We start from the raw sequence: 23,037 nt of genomic DNA on the forward strand, positions 1-23,037 counted from the left end.
TTGTTCTCTCTGGATCACTTACTCTGGGGAAAGACAGCTGCCATGTCATAAGAGTACTCAAGTAGAACAGTACAGAAGTTTACATAGCAAAGAACTGAGGTCTCCTATCAGTAGCCATCTGATGGAGCCATTTGAGAAGCAGATCTTTCAGTCCTATTCAGGGCTTCAGAGGCCTGCTGCATCCTGATAAGAGACCCTGAGCCAGAACCACCCAGCTAAGCTGCTCCTGAATTCCTAACCCACAGAAACTGTGAGATAATGAAGGATCTTTATTGTTTTAAGCTTCTGCATTTTAGAGTAATTTGTTATTCAACAATAGATAACTAATCAGAAGTCATCTATATCTAGGATAAAGTGGCCATGAGGGTGGTGAAGACAGTGAACACGTGAGAGTCACAAGAGAGGGGATTATAGTCAGAAAGTGGGAGTTTAGTTTCTGAAATCAAGTCCACCAAGATCTGATGCCTTCCAAAGCGACTCTGGGAATTAGAAATCTAAATGGAGTCCAGGTAAAAGCCTTTGAATATTAGGAGGATGAGAAATTTGGGGACACAACTGTTGGATGTTCATCTATATGAACAATGGAATCCCTCTCCCTCTCCTTCTCTCCCTCTCTTCCTTTCTCAAAAAAATAAAATAAAATAAAATCTCAAAAAAAAAAAAAGAAAAAGAAGAAGCTTTGCATTAGGGTGAAAGAGAAATCTGAAAACAGATTTGGGTTGGACATTTTGGCCAAGTGCTTAAAAGCCCAGCTTGCATTCCTTCTGCAGGTGTGTTTTAAATACCTGGAAAGGCATTTGTTGAATCATGCAAATGAAGTGATTTTTCAAATGCTGAACAGTTTCTGAGTTAATATCCTTTTGTTTTGTCTTGTTTTGTTTATTCCCACCAACTATTTTAAATTTGGTCTCAAGTAATATTGGTCTTGTCTTGGTAACCAATACATCTGGCAATTTAAATACTGAGAAAGAACTGTTCAGGTTATTTACTTTTTGGTCCAAACAGCTTTTAAGCTTTACCTTTTTGAAAGAGAAGTATTTAAGTCCAGAGTTTAGGGCCACAGGACTGAGAAGCTTTGTTAATTCAGCCTGTAAAGGAAATGGGCTCCTTTGAGCTGAGGCAGTTTCTCCTCTCCTTGGAGAAGGACCTTCTTGAGAACAAGATTCTCACTCGATATGGCCTTTATTATATTGAGATATATTCCCTCTAAACCTACTTTGTTGAGAGTTGTTTATCATGAACAGATGTTGAATTTTGTCATATGCTTTTTTCTGCATCTATTGAGATGATCATATGGTTTTTATCCATCATTTTGTTAATGTGATATATTGATTGATTTACAGATGTTGAACCATCCTAGAAAAAATCCCACTTGATCATGATGAATGATCCTTTGAATATGTTGCTGTATTCGGTTTGCCAGTATTTTGTTGAGGATTTTTGCATCCACGTTCATCAGGGATATTGGCCTCTAGTTGTCGTTTTTGGTAGTGTCTTTGGTTTTGATATCTGGGTGGTGCTGTCATCATAGAATAAATCTGGAAGTTTTCCTTCCTCTTCTGTGGTTTGAAATAGTTTGAGAAGAATAGGTATTAACTCTTTAACTGTTTGGTAGAATTCACCTGTGAAGCCACTTGGTCCTGGACTTGAGTTTTATTATTGCCAGTTCAATTTTGTTGCTAGTAATTGGTTTGCTCAGATTTTCTATTTCTCCGATTCAATTTTGGAAGATTGTATGTTTCTAGGCATTTAGGTATCCATTTCTTCTAGGTTGTCCAGTTTGTTGGCACATAATTTTTCACACTAGTCTCTTATAATCCTTTATATTTCTGTGGTGTCGGTTACTTCTCTTTCATTTCTGATTTTATTTATTGAGTCCTCCCTCTTTTTCTTTTGCATCCACTTTTCTCATGTAGGCTTTCTTTCCCCTCCTTCCTGAGCCCCACGGTCTTCCTAACTTTTTGTTTTTGGCATCTAGTTTTTGATATTTTTTTAAAATAGTCATAGTCATAGTCAACAAACTTATTAAAGGAAAAAAGGGAAGAAGCAACTTTAAGAAACAACGTGAAAGTATTTGCCTCATTGGAATATGTCTAAACTTTTCCCCACTGGAACCTAAACTTTGTCTTCAGGATACTGTGAAAAATAGGCTTTGCAGTAAAATCCTGTCTTTGTTCTCTTTAGATGAACTGACCAGAGATGTGTTTTTAACCGCTGGTTGCTTCAAATTATTAGGCCCACAGTATGTCCTGTTGTGGGAACATCTAACTCTGGATAACGGGTTAAAGTGCTGCCCTGGGTGTCAGATGACATGGAGCTTAGTATGAGTTCGAACTAACTAGCTGTGTGACTTGTGACAAGTCATTAAATTCTTTGAACTTCAGTTGATATATCAGATTCTCTGTTGCAAGCTCAGAAATGAATTTTAACTTATCTTAACCAGAATATTTGTTAGAAGGAAGTCAGAGCTCACCTACTGGATGGGAGGCTTAGAGAACAGGCAGGAGCCAAGGGCATTCAGAGAAGCCCAGGGAGTAGGAACAGACTGGTTTATACCTTGCCTTTCTCCCCACGGTGAATGTGACCGTCCCCCACCATCTCTACTCCACTCCTTTGGGTAACTTGTCTTAAGATTTGGGGAGAATTTCCAACTGTCCAGGCCTAAACCACATGCCAGGTTCTTGGAAGGCCCCTTACAGTTCCAGAGTTGGAGACCACCAAGACCACATTTGGGGGGATTCCCCAAATAGAGACCAGAGGGAGATTAGGAAGGAGACATCTATTGCTGGACAGCCAAAAATAACAAATGTCAAATGGGGTACATTCAGATGTACCCCAGTCTGTGGAAATTGGAAGATTGAGTTATATGGCCAGTGGTAAAATTATTGCTCCTACATTATGTTTCTATCTGAACATTTCTAAGATGCACATGTTTGAGGCAAAATGGAATCATTACAAGATCTCACCAAGTAAATGAGCATCCAAAATGAACAAAAGGAAAGTTCTGGGTTTGTTTCTTCTTCTGTTTATGCTTATAGGGAAAAGACCAGGATAGTCCTGAAGGAGTTTGTCCCTCAGCCTTAAACAAATAGACCTTTGCTTTTCTTCTTAGATTGTAGAAAAGTAGGAAAGGGGGAAAACAAACAGCTGCATCTGAGGGCAGTTGTGCTGGACATTGTACAGGAAAGTTTAAGTGGAAGATTAGCTGGAACTAAAATGGTTTGATGGTTATAGTTAATGAGTAAGAACTGGAGTCCTAAGTTCTTAGCTACTTTGCCGATAACTTGTCTACTTATGTACCCCAGCCTCTGCTTGTTTGCCTATGAGGAGAGAAATAATCCTACTGCCTGCATTCACAGGCATGTGTCTGGAGTTTATACCTTGGGGGAGAGGGTTCCAGGTATTGACTGCTGTTCTAATACTGTCATTTGAGCATATGGCTATGTATGGTAGGGGTGAGGATGGGATTGGGGAATGTTTAATTACAGAGAAGAGTATGTATGATATTTAGATTTAGACTTTCTTCCATTATAGTCTAGACTAGTGTCTAGTCCCTAAGTTCCTTTAGGGTTACAGAATCAAACTTTTTCTCACTACTTGGAAATATGCTTTTGACTTTTGCAGCCATGTTTCCTTCCTGTTTTTTGGAGTTAGCCAAACTTTTCAGTAAGTATTGTTATTGATAGCTCTGTAGTCTTTTGGCCTCTGGTCTGATATTTGAAGCTTTTTATTATGAAATTTCCTTTCTATATGGTATGGTCACGCTGAGTAGGGACATGAGTTCCTCTCCACCTAAGGAACTGACAGAAGCTGCTGCCCTAGTGCCCGGAATCTGAAAATTAAACAACTAAATAAGCAGAGAACACGTATCAAGAAAGGGAGAATGTTAGTGTAGAATATATTTGAAACTTTCCCCTAGATGAATATTCCTCAAAACAAAAATAAAACAAACAGTTCAGATTATGTGTATTTTAGTTTTACATAAATGGTAGCCATATCACTTTGTACAATTTATAGGTAAAACCTAATTTACCTATAAATTTTGGCTTTGACAGAAATACCGAACATTACAAATACTATAAACATGAGAATCTACTTCCTCCATTTCAATATTGAAATAAAAGTATTACATCCACTTTCTGAAACCCAACTTCCCATAGTAAATGATCCATCTCTTCATGTATGTTGTATGTAAAACAGAAGACTATGTATCCACCTGATACTCCGCAATTTGGCCTGGTGTGCTGTTGCTTTCTTTTGTTTCCTTGGCCTTTCTGCTGGTCATGGATGATCACACTGGCCACATTCTTTAAAAATTACTCCAACCTCGGGGCGCCTGGGTAGCTCAGTCAGTTAAGCGTCTGCCTTCGGCTCAGGTCATGATCTCAGGGTCTTGGGATCGAGCCCCACATCGGGCTCCATGCTCAGCAGGGGAGTCTGCTTCTCCCTCTCCCTCTGACCCTCCCTCCGCTTGTGCTCTCTTGTGTTCTCTCGTGCTCTCTCTCTGAGTAAATAAAATCTTAAAAAAAAAAAAAATTATTCCAACCTCAGAACAGTTAAGTATTTTCTTCTTTTAGTTGACCTTTTTCTCTACACTCTGCCTGAGAATAAACTGCCAGTTAACAAATTTCATGCTTTAGGAAGTGATTTTGATCAGGAGAGATTGGCACAGAGTGCTTCCCCAAATCTATTTAAAGCGGAGTCACCTTTCCTCCATTTCAAGACTGAAATGCTACTGTCATTCCCAACAGAAATTACTGTTCTTTTCTGTACTGTCCAGCCCATCTGGATTCATCTCTCAGCCAGATGTTCTTGATTCCCCTCAGTATAGTCTTTCTGTTCGTGCCCTTGATAAGGGAAACAAAAAAGGCATGAGAAGAGGTGAGATCTGGATTTATTTCAGTCCTTTTCTTTCACTCCCGTAGTCTACTTTTAAATTCTATTCTGTTGGAAGCTCTGTGGGAAAACATTGTATTTCATTTTACTTAAATTATATCATAAAACTAGAACAGCATAGTAGAGAGTGATTCAAAGCATGAACTTTCAAGTCAAATCTTGGTTTGAATTCTTGCTCTGAGGATTACCAGCTGTGTGATCTTGGGCAAATAACGTAGAATCTCTTGAGTCCATCAGTCTCTTAACGTGTAAATTGGGGGTAAAAAATAGTACCTACTTCGTAGGATTGTTGTGAAGATTAAATGAAATAAAGTCAAGTGCTCAGCTTAGTGCCCAGCATACTCTAAGCATCCAGTCAAGTTAGTTATTAGCTATTCATATGTCTAACTAGGAATGATTGTCTCTCTGTTGAGCAAGCAGTTTTATGGCAAGAGAGGAATAGATGATCTTCAGTTGTATTCTGATAAAGACTGGAGAACTTCATTTGTCACTGTGTCATTTTCTTAACAAGATGATCCTGTGTCATTTTCTTATCAAGCAGCTAAATACTCTCCATCTTTAGACTGAGAAAGCTTTTGGGTTTGTGTCTAATTCAGGCATCTGTTATCACCTATGGATGGCTCCATAAAATTTACTGGCGAAGTCCTGTTTCTGGTCCAGAATTGGTCAACTCAGAAAATGTGTAAAAGTTTTCACTTGCTCTCTATATTTTTAAGTAGAGACCAACTCTGTGCTGATTGGATCTTCAGGAAGCTTTTTCAGAAAGACCAGTACTTACATAAATGAATCTCTTGCCGTTCTAGCAAAATATACTAAGCTTTTACCTTACACTGAAGTACATGTGATTGAATTTTATGTACATATAATTTTATTCATATACAAATAAAGCATTTAATTTTCAAGTTGAATTTGAACCACCTAACCCTGTTGGTTGTGAATTTTATTTTTTCACTTCCACACCATCATACTGCTATCCCATTTTTTACAGCGTTTATAGAGCTTTGACTTTTATTCAGTGATGATAAGGGATTTTTGTAATCAGCCACACTTTTATTCCTGATCCCCTGTAACCAACAGTATATGCCACTTTTATGGTAACTGGAGAGTCCTAATCTGGGACCACAGAATAAAGACAATTGACTATACCATCCATAGTGTGTCTGCCATGACTCTCTGGAAGCCTGTACTGCACCTAATAGGACAGTCTCCTGACCCAGCTGTATCCGCTGTGCATTTTGTTCTATCAGAAAAGTTCATGGAGATTTGTGTAAATGATTCAAATAGAAAAGCATCTTTTCTCTTATACTATATGTGAGTTTGACTCCTGGTCTTTCCTTTACCATCAGGAATTTTCCAGGTAGCTTTGAATTAACCAAGGTTAACCAATTAACCATGGTCCCGCCCTAACCCTCCCCGTGTGAAAGCACTACATACATTTTAAAGAACACACTTTTTGCTTTAAAGCATGAGCAACAATAAATGTATCAAACCAGGAAGTTTATTCTTAAACTAGTGTTTGTCTAAGAGAAACTACCTCTGTCTCACAAAAGGAATGACTAAAGCATGCTTGGTTGTTTTAAGCTCTCTACAAATATACTTCTTTTGTAGATGTTGAGACCACTTTGCTTACCGGAAACCAAAGTGCCCACAGCTGTAACTTTGGTAATAGGTAGAATATTAGTCTGTATTTTTAAAATATTTTCATTTGGTAAAGCAGACAGATGCTGTGTTGGCAGAAGTGTGAATTTCATTTCCTGTCTGTGGTGTACCCCACTCATCCTGTCACTCAAGACATTTTGTCTTAGGTTCCCGTAATGTGAGTGAAACAGAGTGACCCACAGCAGGGTGACATGTGCATACCACTAACGTAACAAGAGACAAGACTTGTGCAACAGACCACAAGAGCACAATGCTTTATTTAAAGATGAAAACAAAACAAAATAAAGGCAGCCCCTCCCAGCCAGAATGCAGATTTTTAAAGTGGCATCCGTGGATTCTTATGTTTGTTTTTAGAAGACATGTTCCACTCTATTTGGCAAGTTAGCTCAAAAGTTTATCAGCTTCATGCCACTTAATTAAAGGATAAAATTGAGTCAACGACTGACAACATTATTATAGAGGTGATTTAATTTTATTTGACAATTAATTTATCATCAAACATTTGTATTTACAATCCATTAATCTGCCACATATATTGAGTTCTGTAACAATTATTTTTTACATGTGAAATTACAGAATTTCTTTTTTCTTGTCCTAAATTACAAATCCTGCTACAATCACGGGACAGATACAACCATGTGGGAAGAACCCTGGGATGAATTGTTTCCATTCCTTAAATAGCCGTTGAGCACCTAATATGTGCTTGGCACTATTTTCAGTGTTAAGGATTATGTACTGAGCAAAATAAAATCCTTGCTCTTCGTTGAGCTTATATGCTATCATAAGGAGATAACCACAGTCAAGTATACAAGTAAATAAAGTATGCAAGTAAATACAAGTATACAAGTAAATAAACATAATTTTAGTATATGATATATATCCTGAAGGAAACAAAACAGAATAACAAGATAGAGTATGATTGGGATGGGGAAGAGGTGATGATACTAGAGCTGTGACTTAAATAGTGACAGGCCAGGAGAAAAAGTATCCCAAGTAGAAAATAAAAAACATGGGACGCCTGGGTGGCTCAGTTGGTTGAGCATCTACCTTCAGCTCAGTTCTTGATCCCAGGGTCCTGGGATCAAGTCTCCACATCAGGCCCCCTACTCAGCGGGGAGTCTGCTTCTCCCTCTCCCTCTGCCCCTTCCCTGCTTGTGCTCGCACGTGCGTGCTCTCTCCCTTAAATAAATAAAATATTTTTTTAAAATAGAAGAAAAGAAAAAGCACAAAGGCCCTGAGAAGGGGCCTGAAATATCGAAGAAACAAAAGAAATCAGTGCAACTATAGCAAGTGAACAAAAGGGGAGATAGTACAAAATCAGAGAAATGATGTATTATTGGATGTTACTAGGCCTTGAAGTCTAAGCTAAAGACTTCAGCTTTTCTTTGTAAGTACAAAGGGAAGCACGTGATGTATCTGTGTATTTTAGATATATACAGTCCCTCCGGTTGCTCTTTGGTAAGTGGATAGCAGCAGTGCAGAAGTGGTTGCAGATAGACCAGTTAAGAGACTTTTTGCTGATAGAATGTCTGGGGTTAGTTTCACTTCAGGGACAAGGTGAAAAGAGTAAGGATGTAGAAGAAACAAAGATTGGACTTGAATTAAAGCTGAAATGTGTGAGAACATGGGAGTTCATTATATTATCCCCTCTATTTCTGTTTATATTTATAATTTTCTATAATAAAAAGCTAAAAAAAAAACCTTTAACAGTGGTGTTAGTTTTGAAAAATGATGGTGCCATGGACATTGTCAAAGTGGTAATGGAGCTAAGTGGGCAGATTCAAGATACATTTGGAAATAAAGCCAGGTTTTGCTGTTGGATTAGGATACATAAAGTTGCAGGGAAAAAGAGAAACCAAAGACGACTGTCAAGTATTTTGGACCAAACAATTTGGGTGGATGAGACTAGGGATCAGGTTTGCAGGGACTCAAGAGCTTTGTTTTGGCAATGTAAATTTGAGATGCCAATTGGATTTCCAAGTGGAAATGTTGAGTAGGCAGTGTAATTTACAATACATTAGCTAACTCTGCATAACATACTTACAGGCAAACTTGGAACCCTCCATTCCATTATATGTTTCTAAATTTTGCCATTAGTGTTTTAGAAATTCTAGCCTTTTCAGAGTTTGTGGATAACATTTAAACATTAAACATTTAAAAGGCTTAGTCTGTTGGTATGAAATAGTTTAGATATATTTTCTCTTTGCTGTGGATATTCACTAGTAATTATATTAACCGCTATCCTGAACAGTAAATCTCCACCTCTGTTGAGCTGTCATTTACATTGAAGGATGATGTTAATATGGCAAACTCCATAGGTTAAACACATTTCCTATGGCCTCTTTTCACTGCATGTGGGAATGCAAGTCAGTGAAAGTAAAATTTTGGGTAACATTTCAGCATGGTGTGTGTGTATTTTAAACAAAATTTTTTAGGCAAACTTTGGGTCTGTTATTAGTAACTGTTGTAACATAATTTACATCTGATTAGAACACTAATCAAACACTGTTATTAATAATTATAGACCCAATAACAATAATATTTGTTAAGGGCACCACTCTTTTTTTTTTTCTTGCACTGTGTAATTCCTTTATTTTCTGTGTATTAGTGCTTTACCAACACTATAACCATAAAGAACACAATTCCAAGTACTAATCTTTTTAGTTTGGAGAGATCACAGTCTACAGACACATTTACTTATATTAAACAAGATTAATCTCATTCAAAACTTAATGTAGTTTATAAATTCACATAAATACAGAAATTGATGCAATTAAACAAAAACTTCAGGATCTTAAATTCCTAGATCATAACTTTTTCTGCAGGCTATAGTTACCTGCCCCATGATCACCAATGGTTATGGGTCAATTTAACTACATAGAGTATCAACCTTTTATATCCTTAAAGAAAATGTAAATGAAAATTAAAAGTTCTTACCAAAAAGTTCAGTGTTTTCCAAATTTCAGATATTTACTTCCCCCTCCCCCCTTTAGTTAGTCATTTCAAATAAACTAAAAATAACCACATCTGACCTGCAACATTCAATAGCAGTCATTTGATGTATAAAATTTCAACTATACTCCCAGTTATTTTAAAACACACAAAAATGGCTACCAATCAATCTGTCTGTCACAAGTTAGAAATACTACATTTAAGAATTAAGATGAGAGGGGCACCTGGGTGGCTTAGTCGTTAAGCATCTGCCTTCGGCTCGAGTCATGATCCCAGGGTCCTGGGATGGAGCCCTGCATCGGGCTCCCTATTCGGCGGGAAGCCTGCTTCTCCCTCTCCCACTCCTCCTGCTTGTGTTCCTGCTCTCGTTATCTTTCTCTCTGTCAAATAAATAAATAAAATATTTTTTAAAAATTTTTTAAAAAAGAATTAAGATGAGAGACCCATGGGTGGCACAGTCAGTTGAACGTCGGACTCTTGGTATCAGCTTGGGTCATGATCTCAGGGTCATGGGATCCAGCCCCACGTCAGGCTCTGCGCTCAGCATGGAATCTGCTTAGGGTTTCTCTCTATCTCTCCCTCTGCCCCTCCCCACCATGCTTATGCGCTCGTTCTCTCGCTCTCTCTTTCTCAAATATGTAAATCTTTAAAAAAAAAAAAAAATTAAGAGGGGCACCTCGGTGGCTTGGTTGTGTGCCCGACTCTTGATTTTGGCTCAGGTCATGATCTCAGGGTCACCGGGATCCCCTCCCTCATCCACCACCACCCCCTCCCCACTCACGCATGTGCTTTCTCTCAAATAACTCTTTAAAAAGAAAAAAAAAAAGAATTAAGATGAGGGTTTCAAGTTTCTTCCAGTTTAGGCATTTATACCTTTATGCTTATCTAAAGATGTTTCTATAGCATTGATATTTGTGTAACCTGTGTTTATGTACCTTAAAATGCAATCCTTTGAAACACTAAGAATTAAATTTATGGTAGAGCTTTGGGAATTTTAAAAGCAACTAAAGTGTTCTCAGATGTGTCTGCCAGCTTCATTTCTAGAGATACTTCTAAAGTAAAACTGAGAATTTTATACCTTAGTTGCATTTTGAGTTCAAAAATCCCTCTGCACAAGGGCACCACTCTAAGAAACTGTATACTTGTTGATTCCTCACAACAGCTTCATTTTATTACCTTTGTTTTACTGATAAGGAAATTTAGGCCCCCTAAAATTCACTCAGGTAAGAAGTAGCAGAGCCAGGATTCAAACCCAGGCAATCTGGCTCCAGAGCCTTTACCCTCTTTTTTGTTTCCAGAGCCTTCATTCTTAACTACTACCATGTAATATATATATATATAGAATATTGTAGGTTGCTTCAGAAAAACTGTCTAGATAGGACTGTGTAAGTAAAAGGGTCTCTCTCAATTTTATTTTTACTTCATCCCATGAAATTGGGACTTTGGAAGATGGGAGAGAGAATAATCCCAAAATGGATCTCCATCGTACTCTGATTTCCTTCCTTAAGTAATCTGTTTCCTTTTGACTTTTTCCCTTATAGCATCAGCGAGAGCTTTCTAACTGTCAAAGGTGCTGCCCTTTTTCTACCACGGGGAAATGGCTCATCTACACCAAGAATTAGCCACAGACGCAACAAGCATGCAGGTAAAGCTCCACATACACCATTCCATTCTTGGTTTCTTTGCCTTTTGTTTTGTGCTAAAAGGCTGACAACCTCATCCCTGTTTCTCCAACAGTCTTGTAAGAGTGAAAGAAGGCATTGTACTGTGCTGTAATCACTTTTCTTTCACTATTTTTCTGGCACTTAGCAGAATGCATTATATATGTAGTAAGTGTTCAATAAATTTGTGTTGGAAAAATAATAAGGTACAAAGATACTGTAATGAATCCTTATGTGACTTATCAGTTAAGGTTTTCCAGTAGCAAATAGCCAGTTTGCGTACCGACAGTACTTTTCACCACTAACAAACCTGAGTTTCCACATACTCAGCTCACATAAGAAGGCTTACGGGAGAAGGGATGGGGCTTCTTGACTTTTGCCTGACCTTTCAAGAAGCCAGCTGGATCTTTGGGCCAGTAGCACTTGGAGTAGGGACTTAGGCCACTATTTACCCAGAAATGGTTGTCCTCTACAAGTTCTCTATCCTAAAAATCCTTCCCTTGGGTCATCTGTACTGATGGAGCAGAAGGAATCTTAATTTTTAAAAAGCCTCAGCTGCTTAACTCAATTATAACATGTAACTTAAGTCACTTTTCATTGTTTATAGCTAACACTTTGTCTCCCCACACTGGTTCTTTTTTTTTTTTTTTAACAGTTCTAGTAAGATATAATTCACATACCATGTACTTCACCTAATTTACCCATTTAAAGTATACATTCAGTGTTGTTGTTTTTTAGTATATACAGAGCTGTACTGCCATCACTGTAATTTTAGAACATGTTCATCACCCACAGAAGAAACCCAGTTACCCATTAGCAGTCATTCCCTATATCCTCCACCCTCCCTGCCAATCCTAAACAACCACTAATCTACTTCTCCGTCTATAGATTTGCCCATTCTGGGTGTTCCATATAAGTGGAATTATATAAATGATCTTTTGAGACAGGCTCCTTTGATTTAGCATAATGTTTTCAAGGGTCATTTACATTATGGTATGTGTCATTCCTTTTTATGACCAAATAATATTCTAGTGTATAGATATACCACATTTCATTTTTCCATTCACCAGTTGATAGACATTTGAGTTGTTTCTAATTTTTGACTCTTACAAATAATGCTGCTGTGAATCTTTATGTGTAAGTTCTTGCATGGACATATGTTTTCATTTCTCTTGGTTTTATACCTATGAGCCCATACTGGTTCTTACACGTGAGACTTAGATTGTGTCTCTGGGTTTGAAATGTGGTAGAACAGACCTGGCCAAACATGATGATTCTCCTTTTTAATTTTGAAAGTTGAAAGATTCTGCAGTAATGGAATTGGTCAGAAGCCAGCATTGAAATGGAGGTTGGGGGATGGGCGGCAAGAAAACCATTCTTTAAGAGAAGGAAACGGGAAAAAAAGGAGAGGCTTTCAGACTTGCTGACCTTTTAAACAAATATCTGTTTGCTAACCTACTTTTCTTTCTTCCTACCCCTCACCACTTCTTGCACATATCAGTATTTCATCTCACTGTTAACAGTTGAAATTACCTGGAGGAAGATTTTGTATGTAGATTTCAAGATGAATGTAAGAACAGGCATCCACTGGCATCTATGATTAGGTGGCTATGTCAGTCACTTTAGACTCTTAAAAAAGAGCTGTTCTAGAGGAGAGGAGGATGGAGGGATGGGTTAGCCCGGTGATGGGTATTAAAGAGGGCACATTCTGCGTGGAGCACTGGGTGTTATGCACAAACAATGAATCATGGAACACTACATCAAGAAGTAATGATGTATGGTGATTAACATAACAATAAAAAATTTTTTAAAAAGAGCTGGACCTGGGTGGGCATGAATGAAGTTTTTTGTTCTCAGATTGTCATCATTTATAACAGTATGTTATCTAATTATCTCCTACTAGCCCAAGTTCCATGTTTTCTAGTATAGAATAAGGAGTATGAGGAAATCTATAATACTTTAATACAAAAAAAAATTCAACTTAGTTTTGGAGAAAGTGTAGAAACAAGTGTGTATTCAAATAATGGTTGGCCATGTTAAAGGACCTAACATTAGGTTCAGTGGAATATTTATTTCTTGGGACCCACTGTATTTAATGAGTACTCTTACTTGAATATCAGCCACTAATATGGAAATCATTTTAAACCATTGACATTATTCTAAGGGGAATCTAAAAATCTTTGGTTAAGTGCAACTAAAGATTTACAGAAAAAAGAATGGCAAAATAGTTTTTTGTAATGTTAGAGGTAATTCTAAACCCATTCATCACACACCGCATTTTCAGGATTCCCTCCTTGCTGCCTTCAGTGTGCCTGAAAGCACAGCCCAACAGATCTCACCATTGCTTTCATCAACATCCGCGATAGTACAAAACTGAGATTGGTTTCAAGTGCACCTCCCATTGGACAAACATAAAGCAAATTTTAATGTAGTATAGGCTAAAAGTGAATGTATAGAGATGCAGTCCACCATTCTGTCTTTCCACTTAAAGTTAATAATAATAATATTAAGACACTTAATTTCGGTGTCTAATTATAGTCCTTCAGTGACCCAGAACTCTCTTTTATACAGGTTATTAAGGTAGAAGGAATCCTCTCTATTGACATTACAGTGGAGAATAATTATTTTTTGTTTCATAAATTTCACCAGGTGATCTCCAACAGCATCTCCAAGCAATGTTCATATTACTCCGCCCAGAAGATAACATCAGGCTGGTAAGTATAACTCTTACTCAAAAGACTATCTAAGATGGCAAACATTAAGCAGTAATTTTTATGTCCCAACAGAGTGCTGGGAGCTATGTGGAACAAAAAAGAGTAACATGTCCACACCATCAAAGAGCTTAGAATATCATTGGGATGATATGAGCTAATGTGAAATGATGTGAAATAATTTGATGATTCAAGGCTGTTGATAAGCACCAGTTTGTAAGTTACTAACCATAAGAACAACTGAAGTTCAGAAGAAAGAATACTTTGAGACTTGCCCTAGTTGGAAAGGTTTTATGTATACAGTAGAACTTGAGCTGGGTCTTAAAAGATGATGAATTTAGATTAGCAGAAAGAAAGAAGACCATCCTTCTAGATGAGGGCCTGACTGAGACAAAAGCACATGTAAGGGAAAAGGAAAGAGTAAAAGGGCCAGGGATTTGTGCTGGTCTCAGAGTAAGGAGACCTGGGCTTAGGCTTTTACTAATCATGTGATGTTGGACAAGTTACTTAGCTTGTCTGAGCCTGCTTCCTCATCTTCTTTCTACCTTTCACAGTCGAGAGGATCGAATGGACATGAAAGCATATTGAAGAGAATAAAATGCTGCCCAAATCTGGGGATTATTGTTACAATAAGGAAGATAAGATACCAGGAAACAAGGCAGACAAATAGAATTTAATGCTCCAAACTAGGGGACTCAAAGTAGCAGATATGTTTTGTTTGGACCACAAGTGGTGGTGTTTTTCACTCTGAGCCAGAATTTTTTTTTTTTTTAAAGATTTTATTTATTTGAGAGAGAGAGAGAGCACAAGCAGGGTGAAGGGCAGAGGGAGAAGCAGACTCCCCACTAAGCAGGGAGCCCAATGCGGGACTCAGTCCCGGGATTCCAGGATCATGACCTGAGCCAAAGGCAGATGCTTAACTGACTGAGCCACCCAGGTGCCCTCCGAGCCAGAATTCTAAAGTTGAATGATTTCACATAAAAATCCATACTTGGAGCTTGTCTTCAAAAATCTAAAATTCTGGCAACACTGGGACCTTATTCTCACATGATAAAACTTGCTAGACCCAAAGAGGCAGGCATGGGTATGGCCTAGGCTTTTAATTTACCATAATCCCCACATACCGTGTTGTCTCCTAGACTCTAAAGCCAGGTGTCTCTATTTGTCATCATTTCTTCACTGTTAGTTTTCTTACAGTAGAATATTTAATTAAAATAGGAAAACAAAAATGGGATGAGTATGTTTCTTTATGAAAAGTGAAGAGCATTTCTACCCATTTAATATTCATATGGCCTACTTCACTCATTTGTATTCCCTATCTGACCCTCTAGATTAATACTTGGAGGTAGTACCTCTGCCTTTTCAGTAACCAGTAGTGTGAAACACTACAAGGTTTGGAGCAAAGAATTACATGGAACAGCTACAGTATTTAACAGAGGGGCACCTGGCTTGCTCAGTCAGTAGCATATCCAGCTCTTGATCTCTGCCTTGTGAGTTTGAGCCCCATATTGGGTATAGAGATTACTAAAAAAAACAGAGAGAGAGAGAGATTCCTCAGAAGCTAATACAGAATAGTGGGGAGGAGGAAGCCATCTTAAGTCATGGAGGTCCACTAGGTAGTTGTTGCAATAATCTAAGCATGTGATGATCGGCCCTTCTAGGTTCGGGTGATAACTTGGAAATTGGGTTTCTTTTGGCATGTTAAATTCAAATGGTTGATCTCTGCTTTCTGAACGGGAAGAGAGATAATGAGTATAATACAAGAATGATTATAAAAAATTGATGATCAGGGCTCTGAACTCTATGGTAGTTAACTGATTTTTCATTCACTTAGTAATTCTGTGTTCAAATTCTGTCATTTTTTTCTCTCAGATGCTGTCTCTGTCACCTTAAAATGGACACAAATTTTTGTTGAGTGAGAAACTTCCTTTGAAATTTAAAGAATATGAAATAAGAAATCCTTACATAATTATTTTATATCCTAATTTGAAAATTACATCATACATTTACGTAAATCTTGTCCATATTTTTATATACTTCTCTCTTAAACACTTCTTTATAAGTGAACAAAGGTGGTTTACAGTTTTTACAGCATTTATATTCTAAAGCAGTGATACTCAAACCTTAGAGTACATCAGAATCACCTGCAGAGCTTTGTTGAACTGGCCCCCTTTGCTAGATTCCACCCACACTTTTTGATTTGGGGAGGGGGAGGCAGTAATAATTTGCATTTTTAACAAGTTTTCCAGTGATGTTGATGCTGCTGATCCAGGAATCACACTTAGAAAACATCTTCTCTAAAACCCATAATAATGGTCACTTGCACATACTTAATGTCTGTCAGATACATGTTTATAGTTTCCAAAAATTGTGTAGTTTGGTAGAGTTAAAGTTGAGGTCTGTCATCACTTTATCTTTTTCTCCTTGATAACCTTCTGGAATTTAGATTGCACTTCTAAACATTAAAGTAATTTTAACCACAGGAAAACATTAAGGAAGCAGTTAGGGAAGGCAGAGTTGGCAATTAACTTTTTTTCTTGGCCTACTAAAATATGCAGCTTTAACTGCTTTACATTTATAAAATATAAATTCCGAAAATGTAACTGATGCCTCTGAATTAATTCATTTTAAATGACAAGCCATTTTACAGTTGTTTTGAATTGTTACAAACACATAGTCATTATGTTTCAGATTATTGAGTGAGTCATCTTCAAGAAAATGAGTGAATACATTGTGTGACTTTGGACAAATTAGCACTTTTCTAACTGAAAGGAGCATTTGTAGACTCAAAGCAAGGCCTTTTGTTTTGAGTTAAATTTGGAATGCTAAAATGCTCATCCTGGGGCTTGTACATAAGGTTAAAAGTTTGATAGTGAACTGAAAGTCCTGCCTTTATTTTTTTAATAACCCAACAACAGATAGTGGCACCAAATCCCACACTTTGCTTTAGCATTGAAAATAAGAGTAGGGGCGCCTGGGTGGCTCGGTCGGTTAAGCGTCTGCCTTCGGCTCGGGTCATGATCCTGGGGTCCTGGGATTGAGCCCCGCGTCGGGCTCCCTGCTCAGTGGGAAGCCTGCTTCTCCCTCTCCCTCTGCACCTTTGGAAAAATAAAAAATAAAAAATAAGAGTAAACCATTTTTTCCTCCAGGGAAACTCTGCATTCCAAATACAGTCCCAAGCATTAACTTCAGTATTTACAAAAACTGTAGCTGGTAAAATGAAGACCGTGTTTTTTTAATACTCTTGCACATTACCCAATACCCATTCAATAAAAAAAAAAAAAAAATAGACTGGAAAATGAAAACCTTTCCTAACATTGGAAGTAACTTTAATATTCTTAACTAGAGTTAAGGTGCTGATAAGGCAACAAGATGTTTTTGAGTACTTTGCCAGGAGAGTTTAAGAAAATAAGGACTTTTTAGGCTTTGTTTTTTATATTACATTGATAGTTTCCCAAAATGAAAATGGGTTTATTTTTTTCTAAATACAAAATTTTTAAAAATCATAGAATACAGGAAGGTGTAAGGAAGAAAGTAAAAATAACTTTGTATCCTATTTTCTGAGAAAACCATTCTTAGCAATTTGGATAAGCGTCCTTCCAGTCTTTCGTGTGTGTGTGTGTGTGTGTGTGTGTAAGAGTATGTCAGATTCTATAAAAATAGCCAAACCTGAGTATCAGAAGACCTACTAATCTCCCTGATTGATCTCTGTAGTTCTGAGAAGCAAAAGTATAAAGTAATTTAAAACAATAAGACTTGGGGAGCCTGGGTGGCTCAGTGTTAAGCAGCTGACTCTTGATTTCGGCTCAGGTCGTGATCTCTAGGTTATAGGATCAAGCCCCACATCAGGCTCCACACTCAGCATGGAGTCTGCTTGTCCTTCTCCCCCGACTTGTGCTCTCTCTTTCTCTCAAATAAATAAATAATTAAAATCGTCAAAACAAGACATGTCTGGGGATGAGGAGAGGAGTTTTTGTGTGTTTAAAAAGTGGATAACTGAGGACTTGCTCATGGATGAATGAAATTGGTGGAAATGTGTATATATGAAAGGCTAATCTGTTTTGAGCAATGATGAAAAGGTTTTACTACCGATCTTTATAACTATGAAGGTTTCTACAGTTGATCTGAGCTCAGAATTGAATGGAGAAGAGTATATGTCAGCACTTTTTTTTTTTTTTTACAAAAATGAGATAAAAGCATAAATGCTAACTTACAATCTGCTTTCCTCACTCTTTATTTTAGATATCTTTCCATGTCAACAAATAAATCTGTTTTTAATGGCTACACAGAATATAATACATAGATTTTTTTTAACTTAAGAATTTCATAGAGATAAACTAAAAAAATAAAATCCTGAGACTCCCTCAAGCTCTATTTCTTTTGAAAACAGTGTTCTTTAGTTTATTAGTGTCACATCTGAAGTCTTTTAATTTTAGATAATGACTTTGCTTTGTTCTTTTGGCTAGAATTTAATATTTACATACTTTGAAACCTTTCTCTCTGATGGATTGGGTGAGCTGCCTGTCTAGACATTGGGACTTTGTAATGTGGCTTCCTTGAGGATAAACATTGCATGCAGTGGCATGATGTAAGACTCTTGGTGAAAAGAAATTAAAGGCAAAGGTGCAGTGTAAGCTTAAGGAATAGTATTTCTTGATGTTGGATGATGCTAAGGACAGAAGTTATTTTATCAGGTGGTGTTTGTGAACTGCTTGTAATCAGATTATAAACATTTAAAAGTAGTTACTGAGAGAAGTTTTAACATCATTCTTTGGTAGATGAGCTTTGCAAACAGGTTGGGTTCTTATCAGAAATAAAGCAGAGGCAGATGACTTCTCAGACCTATCTCAGTCCTCAGATTGCCGAGTCGAGTTCACCTGACACTTGTAATAGGATCCAAATTTAGGCAATAAATGGACTTTCTTGGAATAATTTTCTCAGTTGCTAGTGTTGCAGAGTTTCAAAATTCAAAGTATTGTTTTGGCTGGACAATAGAATAAACTTCTGTGGTATCCTTTTCAGTGAGAACTGGAGTTAATCAAATGCACCTGAATTGCCTTATTTCAGTCATCTATTCCATGTAAATTTTGGAGACTGAGGAAACACCAAAATTGCTGCCAATTCTAATATTAGGGTATTATGTACAAACTGCCATTTTAAATTACATTTTTCTGATTAACTTCATGAATTAGATTATTAGAGGAGCGCCTGGGTGGCTCAGTCGTTAAGCGTCTACCTTCGGCTCGGGTCATGATCCCGGGGTCCTGGGATCGAGCCCCATGTCGGGCTCCCTGCTCAGCGGGAAGCCTGCTTCTCCCTCTCCCACTCCCCCTGCTTGTGTTCCTTCTCTCGCTAACTTTCTCTCTGTCAAATAAATAAATAAAATCTTTTTTAAAAAAAATGAGATGATTAGATTTTTATCAATCTTCTTCCTAGCAGAGGACTATGAGATAAACCTCTAACCCAGGTGGGTATTGGGTTTTTCTTTATGCTATGGCTCTTAAAATTTTAATTTCTTAACCTTGAATCTTGAAGCCTAAAAGGAAATTTGAAACCTCAGGTCCATTCTCAGCATTGCAGAACTTTTTATTCCTTTCTTCCTTCCTTTTTTCCTTCCTTCCTTCCTTCCTTTTAAAGATTTTATTTTTTTTGAGAGAGAGTGAGAGACCACCAGTTGTACATTTGTTACAGTTGATGTACCTACATTGACACATCATTATTACTCAAAGTCCATAGTTTACATTAAGGTTCAGTCTTGGTATTGTACATTCTGTGGGTTTTGACAAACATAAAATGACATGTACCTCTCACTTTGGTATCATACAGAGTAGTTTCACTGCTCTAAAAACTTCTTTGCTCCCCTGCACCCTGGCAACTACTGATCTTTTTACTGACTTCATAGTTTTCCCTTTTCCAGAATGTCATATAGTTGGAATCATATAATATGTAGCCTCTTTAGATTGGCTCCTCTCACATAGTAATGTGCATTTAATATTCCTTCATGTGTTTTCATGGCTTTATAGCTCATTTCTTTTTAGTGTTGAATAATGTTCCATTGTCTGGATGTATTTAGTTTACCCATTCACCTACTGAAGGACATCTTAGTTGCTTCCCATTGTTGGAATATTTTGAAGTAAAACTTGGACATCATGTCATTTTACTCCAGATACTTAAGAAAAAGGCATAACTACAGTGCCATTATAACACTAACAGTAAATCCTTAATATCATTTAACATCCTGTCCATATTCAAATTTTTGGAAGGCCCTTTTAAAATATTACAAACAAGCAATAAATAAGTTTTTGACAAAAAAATAATATAAGCAATTTCTCTCTGAAAAAGCAGTTTCTTTATCACTGAAACTGAAGAAGAAAATCTTGCAGTGTATAATCTGTAAGATTTCAACAGAGTATACTCCTCTTATATATTAATGGCTTGCTTTGTATCATAATTATTTGTGGGACTTGCATCTGTGAGTCCAATGCTTACATTCATATTATCTCACATTTCCCTCTTTCAGTCTTTAGAACATGCCCTGGTAGTTGTTATTATTATAAATTATGCTAGTAGCCAGTATCTTTTGAGCTTGTACTATATGACAAGCACTGTGCTTTATAAACATGCACTATTTCATATGATTCTTATAATCCAGTGGGATAGGTATTACTATATCTCCCTCCAATTAATTTAGTAACTTATTGACGGTTTCACAGTTAATACATGAGCTGGAATTTGAAGTTAAGTCTTCCTGAGCATTCTTTAAGAAGCTGATGTAAAAAGAGATTGAATGATCTAAAACTGACCTTCTAAATTTCCTAATATATCTGTTGTCTGTTAACTTCCAGGCTGTAAGACTAGAAAGTACTTACCAGAATAGAACACGCTATATGGTAGTGGTTTCAACTAATGGTAGACAAGACACTGAAGAAAGCATCGTCCTAGGAATGGATTTCTCTTCTAATGACAGGTATGGTACCACAAAAGGAAGGATGAGAAAACTCCTTTTTAAATAACTATTCCAGTTGCCTTTTGAGTTACTACAAAAACATCTTACACTATTCTACTCTTAAAGTATCTTAGCCATACAGTCTTGAGAGATGAAAATGATTAGTGAATGTCTTTGGTTGTGTTCCTAAATTATCACTATCCCTTACCTTCCCCTCATCCTTAAATGGTAATGAATATAAATGATTTAAATGATTTAAATACAAATGATTTAAACTTATATCTCCAGGAATAAAAAGTTGTGTTATCTTTGTAGTTAACTTTATTTTAAGCAGTAATGATTCACTTTGCCTATTCTAGGGCACAGTACCCTTTGTGATAGTGCACCAGTAGATCTTGGGTTCAGAGAGAGCCCACTTTAACTCTAATCTCTTATATTTATTCATGGCCTTACACCTTGCTTTTACCAAATGTTTTCCTTCCTTTTTCCATCTTCTGAGTTAAAAGGGTAGGGTGGGAGGGAATTGATTTTTTTTCTAACTCAGAACAGAACCTTTTATACTCATGCACCTTTGGCTTTAGCCGCACTTTGCATCCTATAATTAAAGGTATCGTACCGCACTCAGAACCTGGCTCTTTTGTGTCCCTAAAGTTTATTGCTTTCCTTTTTTATTTTCCCACTTCTTCTGGAGAAACCTTTGGAAGACTGTGGAATGTGGCTAAGCAGATCTTTGCACTCTGGATAATAAGCCTCAGGAAATCCTGCCAGATGTCTCAAAGCACTGACTTCCTGGTTTGAGACTAGAATGGACTGTGAAGTGGCTAGCAGTGTGACCCAGGCCACACATTTAGCCACAAAAGAAGAGACTAGGAGTGATTCTAATTGTCCTGATGTTGGGAGGAAAAGAATCACATTGTCATTAGAAGGTTTCCCAAACAAGTGTTTACCTAAGCTTGTACAGTCAACCTGAAAATTATTTGTAGTTTCACAAGGATCACAAGGCCAGAGTTGTTACCTTATATAATTCTTACAGCCTTTAATTGTATGCTCTGAAATTGCACAGGCTTGTAAACCACATTTAGGTTTTCTCCTACATGGATTTAACCTCTGGTGTTAGCTAAGCAACAGACCTTTCAGTAAGCATTTATCCTTTAAGAGCACCTACCCTGCCTACATTCATTAGTATTTTAAGACCTCCGATTTAGATTTTTATCTCTCTAGATCTGTGCTGTCCCATACAGTAGCCACTACCACATGGTGACTATTTAAATAAGTTAAAATTAAACAAAATTTAAATTTCAGTTCCTCAGTCACAGCTAGCCACATTTCAAGTACTCTAGCTATATGTGACTCGTGGCTACCATATTGGACAGTACATATATAGAACATTTCCATCATTGCAGAAAGTTCAACAGTGCTACTCTATGTCTTATTTCCTTTGGTTCTTCCTGACTCCTCCCTTGGAAACCCCATAAAACAGGAACTGGGATTGCTTGGAAACTTCACTTGAGCCTGCCCCTAGAGATACAAGGCAACAACTTCAGATTCTCCTGACCAGTGTGTGAGAAATCAGATGTGTAATCTTATCCTCAGTGAACTGTGTCTGTCTTCAGTAATGGTCCTGCCTGAATCATAGCTAACAAATGAAAATTTTATTTAATGGAAGACAAAAAAGTGATGTGAAAAGCTATAGAAACTAGTTTTCATTCTTTTTGGTAAACTTGGCATTATGAATTCCCATCCATATTCTGTGAATGAGCTCCTTGGACAGTAAGAAAAGTGCTGCCCACTTCAGAATACTGGCACTCACATAATCTAGTATCATTTCTTCCTCAATTGCTTTTGAAGGAATTTGTATCATTTTGTATCTGAGAATATAAAAAGTTAATGTTTCAAAACAATACTAAGCCAAAGTAGAACCCAGATTGTTTATGAGAGACATATCTTCCCAAGTAGTTCTCAAGATATGATGTCAACTCATTTAACCTTTTTATAGTATTTTTAAGCATTGTGTTATATTTTAATAATAAAATTTTTAGTATTGTGTTATATTTTAAGTAATAAATTTTTAAATATACAATGTAACCTTGGTATCCAAATTGCATTGAATATATTTCAAATTATAAAATAATAGTTTTATGGTGTTGTTTTATAATTTTTCTTTGTACCCCCAACACCTTGAAATGTCTAGTATATATAGGCACTCAATAAA

At 37.0% G+C, this 23,037-nt stretch overlaps 1 protein-coding gene and 2 non-coding genes across 11 annotated transcripts in view; all 3 read left to right on the plus strand.

Annotated features, from left to right (window-relative positions):
• Positions 1-23,037, plus strand: part of SSH2 (slingshot protein phosphatase 2) — a 242,078-nt gene that overhangs the window by 170,605 nt on the left and 48,436 nt on the right. For all 9 annotated transcript variants that reach the window (XM_027624644.2, XM_027624637.2, XM_027624639.2 and 6 more), the window contains 3 exons: positions 11,049-11,152; positions 13,818-13,882; positions 20,725-20,846. In XM_027624644.2, coding sequence (XP_027480445.1) covers positions 11,049-11,152; positions 13,818-13,882; positions 20,725-20,846 — 291 coding nt within the window. The remainder of the gene's footprint in view (positions 1-11,048; positions 11,153-13,817; positions 13,883-20,724; positions 20,847-23,037) is intronic.
• On the plus strand, positions 17,528-17,601 carry LOC113908381. Its single transcript, XR_003515455.1, has one exon. It is a non-coding gene; the product is annotated as a small nucleolar RNA U2-19 (small nucleolar RNA).
• On the plus strand, positions 17,943-18,012 carry LOC113908378. The gene has a single exon (XR_003515452.1). It is a non-coding gene; the product is annotated as a small nucleolar RNA U2-30 (small nucleolar RNA).

This window comes from Zalophus californianus, chromosome 16 (assembly GCF_009762305.2).
Source record: "Zalophus californianus isolate mZalCal1 chromosome 16, mZalCal1.pri.v2, whole genome shotgun sequence".
NCBI classification, from domain to species: domain Eukaryota; kingdom Metazoa; phylum Chordata; class Mammalia; order Carnivora; family Otariidae; genus Zalophus; species Zalophus californianus.